This window comes from Bidens hawaiensis, unplaced genomic scaffold (genome assembly GCF_021521415.1).
Source record: "Bidens hawaiensis isolate Kalapana, Puna unplaced genomic scaffold, B.hawaiensis_p1.1 tig00052341_1, whole genome shotgun sequence".
Taxonomy (NCBI): Eukaryota; Viridiplantae; Streptophyta; class Magnoliopsida; order Asterales; family Asteraceae; genus Bidens; species Bidens hawaiensis.
The window spans coordinates 6,167-14,639 of record NW_027506217.1 but is presented as its reverse complement, the minus strand read 5'-3'; the positions used below and the strand labels follow the sequence as shown (position 1 = coordinate 14,639).

Sequence of the window (8,473 nt, the reverse complement as noted above, 5' to 3'; positions counted from 1 at the left end):
AAATTATCATTCGTGTAGCATTTTTAGGACTTTTCGATCCGAAATATTAAATTTATATGTTTTTAATTTTAATATATATATATATACCATATGCATACAAGCCCTTATGTAAAACCCTAATTTCTAAACTTTCCTAGTTGTTCCCTAACCCTCCTTTCTGGAATACATTTTTCACTCTCCAATCACTCAATCAGTATCACCAAAGCACCACCTTCGCTGCACTATCCTTCACCATCACCACCTCCGCTACACTATCCGTGTAACATCTAGTAAAAACCCATATTTATTTTGGACCAAATATGTCAACTTTGAAAGTTGAAGGATTAAAAATATTCTCAAGATAAGTCATGGAAAAAATGAGATAAGAAAAATTAAAGCATTCTTATGTTAAGGAAATAAGAAGAAAATCTATCCCACATGGAAAGATGGAAGAAAGTGGAAGCATTCCACATGGGTATAAATAAGGAAGAGAACTTTCATCCCACATGGAAACAAAAAAAGAAATGGGAGCTCTTTATAAGGAAGCAAGTTTCCATAATAATGTTTTAATGTGGCTAACCACTCTCCATAGTCCTAGCGGAAGGTGCGAAGCACCCGATGCGCACGGAATCGGACTCAGGCGATGGGCGTAATGTGGCGTTTTGATGACGCACTTTTCACTTCGCACGCTCGCATCGCCGCGAGCCGCATAATGGCCGCTTTAGTATTTTTGAAAAATGAAAGTATGACCAAGAAGTGACAAGTTATCAAACGACAAGGGACTAAAAATAAAAATTTTGAAATCTGAAACCCATCGCGCTACGCGATGAGCTCCAGAAGCACTACGTGATGGAGTGTGATGAAGCAACAGACACGTGTCACAACGGGGAGACACGTGGCAGAAGCTAGGGCTGAGTCGGTAGCCACGCGTCATTCCCCTAACCTCGCGCTACGCGATGCCCTAAGTGACGGAACCATCGCTACGCGATGGTACCTAAACTCAACTATAAAGGGGAGGTTCACGACATTTCATCTCACACCACAAATCACACACTTTTACACACACTTAGCCTCGATTTGCATGCCGACCTCGTGGAACATGCCAAGCTCCGAAGCTCTGACAGTCTAAGCCCTAGTACGCGATATAGAGTAGAAGTGCCCCTCGATCAGTCATATGCATTTAACTCCAAATACCTGTGAGAGGTAGGGGTTCTGATTAAGTTAGTATTTTATTGTTATTCTAATAGCTTAGACCATAGTCGGGGTATAGCCCGAACCTTGATCACTGTTAAGTACAATATAACTTTTCATAAGCAAGGGTTATAGTTAATTATTGTTTCTTCATGATTAAGAAACGTAATCATTTATAGGCAAAGGGTATAGTTAAAATAGTATTTCTTAATGATTAAGAAATATACTATTCATTCACACAGGTTATAGTTAAGTAATGTGATATAACGTTTAATATATATAAATCCCATGTACATTTTATTTATTATTTTATTAATTTTGTTCGGTTTCTTGCAAGATTTGTATACTGCTAACATGGTTTTGTATTTTAGGTTCTGGGTTTCAATTGTGGTGAAAAGAGGGCGAAAAATGAGCGAAAACAAGCTAAACCGGAGAACCGGACCATCAGGGAAACGAACCGGACCAGATCAGGAGTGAACTGGACTAGGACCAAGATTAATTTGGCCACGCTGCGCAGCCAAATAAGGAGTTTTGGTAGCGTAGCGCGGCCAAATTGCCCACGCTGCGCGGCCAAGTGGGGGTATTTTGGTAGCGTGGCGCGAGCAAACTAATTTCTAGAATATTCCAGGTTTTGGGCTTTAATCACTATATAAACACCCCTAATGTAACCCTTAATCAGACCTTAAGTTGCTAGCCGAATTTGGAGAGTTCCCGAGCTCAGGATTACTGCTTTTGGCGATTTTGGAGTTGAAGAATTATCCGGTGGTGCGTGTATTAGTTGAAGACGAAGAACACGGGTTTTATCTTCTGGTTTCTTTCGTTTTCTTTTATTTCTGCTATGAATTCTTTGTTGCTTGTTTCGTTTAAACTTAAGATGTTAGGCTAAATTGCATGAACTATCTAGGCTTATGATGAACCTACTTTGATGTTTTGATTTGACTTTGGGATTGTTTATCGTTATGGTTTTTATGGTTTAGTAAAAGATTTATTTATATTAAATTGATGCGTATGAATGCTTAGGATTGTTTGATGAGTTTTATTCCATAGTTTTCCTTGATTATTGTTTTTCATATGATAGGATTGCTATTAGGTCAATTACTTCATGTTTTTGATTATTTTATGATTGATGTCATGATAAGGTCATAGGAATAATATTGTCAAAGAAGCCTAAGTGTGCTGCTAACCTAAAATCTGTAAAGTGCTAGGTTATTGATAAATCTTTACTATTTAATCTTGCTAGATTTTGTTCTTCGTAAGGAGTCCGTCAAGGGATGATTATTTATTATTGTTTATCAAATCAATTAAATTAGTAAATTGGCTTTGATTTCCGTGCTGTAAGATAGGATTTCGTATAAAGGAACTAAATTATAATTAATTAAGTGACTATAAGGGAACTTGATTTTCAATCCTGGTGTGCGTTAAAACTTGTTAGAAATCCATAGGTGTCTCTTGAGAAGGGTCAGGGGTCCTGTTCGGGTTTTCTTTTAAGTGTCTATTTTACAATCCTAGTCCATAACTAAATATTTTCCCGGGTTAATTCATTACTGAAATTTAGGGGATTCTAGCCTAGGTAGTTTTCTTATCATCATCTTATTTTAAATAACAAACTTTTGCTTTCGTTTAAATTACTTGTTTTTTTAATTAGTTTTTAATTATAGTCTTAAATTAGAATTTTAAATAAAACCCCCCAAACAAATATAATTAATAAGTCGTGTGTGTAGTCGAGTCTAATTAGCTAATAAACGTAATTTAGAGAGTCTCGTGGGTTCAATATCCGGACTTACTTAGCTTTACTAGAGTCGATCGGTTCACTTGCCGGTTAGTAGTTTAGTCGATTTTTAGAGTCTAGAGTATTACTTAGTGTTTACTTTTAGTTAATTTAGTTAATAAATATTAAACTACTTCAAGCACATCATAATGTTTCTTCTTGAAGAAAAAATTTGACATATAATTAATAAACAAAACAAAGGATTAAAGGTCCAAATGTTTTATACAAACAAATAAATTGTCAAGGTTAAAGCTATACAAAACAGACTACGGGGTCTGAAGCTAGATCATTGATCTAGATATTTATACAAATGTTAATCTCGTACTATAGGTCCGAGATAACAGCCAATCAATCAATCAGAAAGCTGAAAACAGAAAACAGAAACAGGAATCAGTAACAAAAACTGATTTACAGACATGGGTCAGTAGCCGAAACTGATCAATATACAGGAATCAGTGTCAGAAACTGATTATAATCATAAAAGGTGAATACGCCCTAAACTTTTACAAACTCTTATAGAGTCTGAACTGTTTGCATGGGATTTATGAATCCTTAAAACTTTGTGTTACAATAATAAGAAATGGGCATACTCAAATTAAGAGTATACATGTGTCCGGATCCATTCATACATGGTGACTTAGAGTTTCCCCAAGGCCATGCATATCATCAAACATGCCTCTGGAAGTCTACGAGACTGTTCAGAGAAACGATATTGTGTATATGATTAATTGTATATGTACTTAGGGTAATTTTAACCCAATTGAGTTGAGTGCCTAATGAGTATCGTCACAAAGGTATTATTATTGATTTTCACAATGGTATTAAACTGTGTCAGCGTCATTCACCGGCTGTGTGCTGACATATTTTCCCCTCACATTTCAGGGAAACTGTAAAGAATAGAACTGACAGGCAAGACAAATAGAAGATTGGAGACATAATCATTAGAGGTGATCTGATGACTAAGATATTTTATTACGAATATTATAAAGTATCATATTTTCAAAAGACATGTATTTTGAATTATCAAACGGGTATTATAACCCAACATTTTTATAAATGAATATTATATTTTAAAGACTTCCTCTAAAAACCCGCAACTCTGATATATTTTCAAATAAATACCAACTAACGGGCATCGCACCCAGGCCCTGAGTCGGGGTGTGATAATCCGTCAACGTCACCACATCTGGGACTATCTTTTGGCGCCGCTGTCACTCTTCCTTTTGCACCAAATCTACCACGGCTCCACCTTGAACAATTGTGTGTTAATTGCTTGTTTGTTTATATCTTGAACAATTCGTGTTTAGGTTGTTTGATTGGAAAACTATTGCGTTTAGGTTGTTGGATTGGTTGTTTTTTCTTTTTTTTTCAGGTTGTTTTTTTCTAGGTTTTCTTTTGGATATCTGAATCACTATCCGATCTCGGATATCCGAAGTTCGGATATCCGAAATTTCAGATACAGATTCGGACAGTGAAATCACTATCCGAAAGGACCGGATATCCGGTTTTAAGCACCCCTAACTCTTAGAAGTGACTAACCAAATGACATTGGGACTAAAGATAAAACCGACTTGGGAAACACTCATACTTGCTAGGACTCCTTTCGAACTCACTAATTCACCTAAAACCTAAGGGTCATGTAAAACTTATCGGGTTAATGGAATGCTAAGGTACCATAATGAAGTCTCACATTTCGGTCTCAACAATACTAGAATCCTAAAAGACTTGATAACAACAATTCTCGGGATAATGGGGGTAATTCTATCTAACACGGTATAAGACACAAAATCACAAGGAATCAATGACAAGAAGGTAAAGCTTTCTTTTATGCAATTTTATCCTAACTAAACAATGAAATTCAGTCTCAAGGAAGGTAGGACACTGACTTAGACACAAAATCAATCAACCATAATGACACGAGAAACAAGCAATCAATTATATATAATCAGCATACAAAAACATCAAAGATCATAGATAAACGGAAGTTTCCAATAATAGATAGCCATATGGTAAATCAAAACTGAAAATAGTCAAAACATTCAACAGTCAACCATAACCTAGGTAGATATAGAAGTTTAGCTACTTATAATATCTAGAAGATCATAAAACTCATTAAAAATAGTAGACATCATGGTGGAGGGGGGGGGGGGGGTTGATTGACAAATCAGTGGTGGACCGGCATTGTATGTGGTGATGGTCAACATCTTTGGCGGCTAATCGTTACAATATGGCATGACGGTCTGCCAAGTATCTTCTGACACATTGGGATGACATGCCATCATGGTATGGAGGCTAACCTCATAGCGGACCGTTAAGGCTTATGGTGACGGTCTGCCATAGGTCTTCTTGACAAACTCTCGATCATGTTGTCCAATTTTGCTCTGGTTCTTGTTCCAGGTCCACTTCTTGCTTCAATATTTTATGCTTCTACCTCGATAATTAGGAATTCAACAATTAAAAAATTAAGTACCAAAATCTCAAGAATTCTACATAAAATCAACATAAATGTGCAAATAATTTGACTAGAAAATATGTATAATCGAACGCACATAATATATATCATATATATATACATATATAAATATATAATTAGTTTATATATAGTTAACAAAAAGAAAAAATTCATGTTTCAATTATTTTTCTAACTTAACCTTCTAAAGTTAAGAGCTTCCGTCTAATAATTTGGGTACATGTATATAACTTAGAATCTAATTAAGTTGATGAAAAGTCAAATGTCGTGCTTATAAAAGGGAGAAAGATAACATTTTGATCCAACAAAAAGTGCAAAAAGTTAATTGGGAACAAACTAGTTTTGATGATAAACTCTTTTCATAATTACTAATATTGCTTTGTTAGCCTTCTCTAAAAGTTATTAGTTTTTAGGTAATTCATAGTTTCTGAAATTTTAACTGCTAGTTAAGCAAATATAATACCATCTTATTAAAATTTCTGTGTTTGATATAATCTTACGGATTAATTACATTAGCTAAAAAATAATTTGCATTATTGAAATAATAATTATTTTTATTATAATTTTTACTATATATGGCATCGGCCACACTAGGAATACCGACACGGGTGTCTCGTCCATGAAAATAATCACCCTACCACAGTGTATACATATATTTATCTTTGTTTCTCTCTCTCTCTATGGTTAAAAGATGAATTGTAGTGATAGATGACTATCTCTGAGGCTGAAAGATGGTTAGGGACAAAATGATCGATAATTAATGTGACGCTGACGTGAAAAATAGTATAGTTAGTGGTGGGATGGTCACTCCCACCACCTTAAATAAACATCTTGTATGATACGTGTATTACCAAATATGCGAATATAATATTTGATAAATGATAATCAATTAGTTATCGCTTATTGGATATATTAATTGATTAAGCCAAAATAGCGAATATAGTAACTTCCATAAAAAGTCGTAAGAAATTAAGAAAATATGTAAAGTCATCCTAAATTCTTAATATTAATTTGTTTAAAATAATACAATTTTTTCAAAAGTAAGGTCCACCGAGCCTAACACCATATAATGTGATTGATTAACACAGCATGCCTTCTGGCATAACCAAGGAACGATCGACAACAACAATCATCATGTCTTTATCAAACGTTTGGTAACAATAATATTGGACCACTAAACACCACTTAACTGCTTCATATCATTCTCCAAAAGTTTCAGTTTCTTTCTTAATCTTCTGTTCCAAAATTAGAGGAAGAGATCACACTATCGATATCGGTCGATCCATGGGTAGTTGTGCTATGTTTGATGATGAGTGTGAATACTTGTTTAAAACAGTTCTGATAGGAGACTCGACAGTTGGAAAATCAAATCTTCTTTCAAGATTTGCAAAAGATGAGTTTCATATCGATTCTAAACCAACAATCGGGGTGGAATTCGCTTATCGGAACATCAAGATCGGAGATAAGATCGTCAAAGCCCAGATTTGGGACACTGCCGGGCAAGAAAGGTGCGTATAATTCTTTCTTTTCTTGTCTTTTTTATCTTCAGTTGAGGCATAAATATAGAAACTTTAATCTGAACATAATATTTAGCTTTTAATGGTTACTATATAAGTCATTATATGATTATAACAACCAAAGTAGAGGTTGCAAGATGGCTAGAGTTCACCTTGAAACGGGTTAGCTCTTGGTTCGCACCAGACCGGGTCAGGTTGACCGATAAACAATCGAACACATTCTTTTAAAACAACATATATTTAATAAATTTTAAAATAAAATAGTTTAGAAGTTACGTATACACTATATATTATAGTTTGGGAAATTTTCTTCCAAGTTGAAATTTTGTTTTGTAAGCTATAACTTATAATATGTCACTATCTCTAGTTATTGATTTATACAAATATATGTTAGCGTAGATATATTTTTTTTTTTGTAAAAATAATTACCAGTGACGATCATGTCATCTTCACATCTTTCTAGATTTAGAGCGATAACAAGCTCATATTATCGAGGCGCATTAGGCGCAATGTTGGTCTATGACATAACGCGGAGGGGAACTTTTGAGAATTTAAGGAAATGGTTACACGAGCTCCGGGAGTATAGCAACCGCGACATTGTTATTGTTCTTGTGGGAAATAAGTCGGATTTGGATGACTCGAGGGAAGTAGATATTGAAGATGGTCAGAGTCTTGCGCAACTAGAAGATTTATGTTTCATGGAAACATCTGCAAAGGAGAATTTGAATGTGGAAGATGCATTTCTACAAATGATCACCAAAATATTTGAAATTGCAAGCCAAAAAAGTCTTGAAGCCAAGGAAAATGAGGCAACAAAGCAAGTTCTTGATCATGAGAGGAAAGAAATAATCTATGTTGTGGATGAAGTGAGTGCCACTAAGCAAACTAATTGTTGTGCAAGTTGAATCGAGAGTTATAGATGCTTGACTTTTGAGGTCAAACATTGTAATTTGGACTTTGAACTTAATAGTTTTGTTTGGGTATGGATGGCATATCCAAGTAACCTTGTCTTTCAGACATACACATAGAAGAAAAACCACATCTAAATATAATACGTTTGGAAATGGTCTCAAAATAATTCGGGACACTGATTTGGTAGCAACAACAAACTGATCATAAAATTAATGCGTTTGGACTTTGAAATTAATAGTTTTGTTTGGGTACGGATGACATATCCAAGTAACCGTGTTTTTCATACGTACACACAGAAAAAACCACATCTGAATATGATACGTTTGGAAATGGTCTCAAAATAAAACAGGCACCGATTTGGTAGCGACAACAAATTGATAATGAAATTAATGCGTTATTCAGTCGCAAATTATATTTAAAATATGAAAGCAGACTATGTTCGTAAAAACGGTAGCAACTTTTATTATCTTTATTATTCAATATTATGGTATTCTATTAGGTGTCCTAAAACTAGAATAGGTTCATTGATTGGTTAAAAACCCAGTTTTTGATTATGTAATTTTGGTTTTTGTTTTCCGTTAAGCAGCTTGTTATGTGAGTTTTATAAAGTTAGTTGCTTATAATAATAATAATAAT

At 34.5% G+C, this 8,473-nt stretch overlaps 1 protein-coding gene across 1 annotated transcript; it reads left to right on the top strand.

Moving 5' to 3' along the window:
- Window positions 1-6,692: 6,692 nt before the first annotated feature.
- Window positions 6,693-7,830, top strand: LOC143617129 (ras-related protein RABA6a-like). Its single transcript, XM_077089783.1, has 2 exons — window positions 6,693-6,916; window positions 7,389-7,830. The coding sequence occupies exons 1-2, from the start codon at window positions 6,693-6,695 to the stop codon at window positions 7,828-7,830; spliced, it is 666 nt and encodes a 221-aa protein (XP_076945898.1).
- The last annotated feature ends 643 nt before the right edge of the window (window positions 7,831-8,473 follow it).

Bases quoted from the DNA above. Each gene is read 5' to 3' on its own strand.
- LOC143617129 (XM_077089783.1), top strand. From the start codon at position 6,693: ATGGGTAGTTGTGCTATGTTTGATGATGAGTGTGAATACTTGTTTAAA. The intron at 6,917-7,388 runs GTGCGTATAATT...ACATCTTTCTAG, and splicing joins GACACTGCCGGGCAAGAAAG to ATTTAGAGCGATAACAAGCT.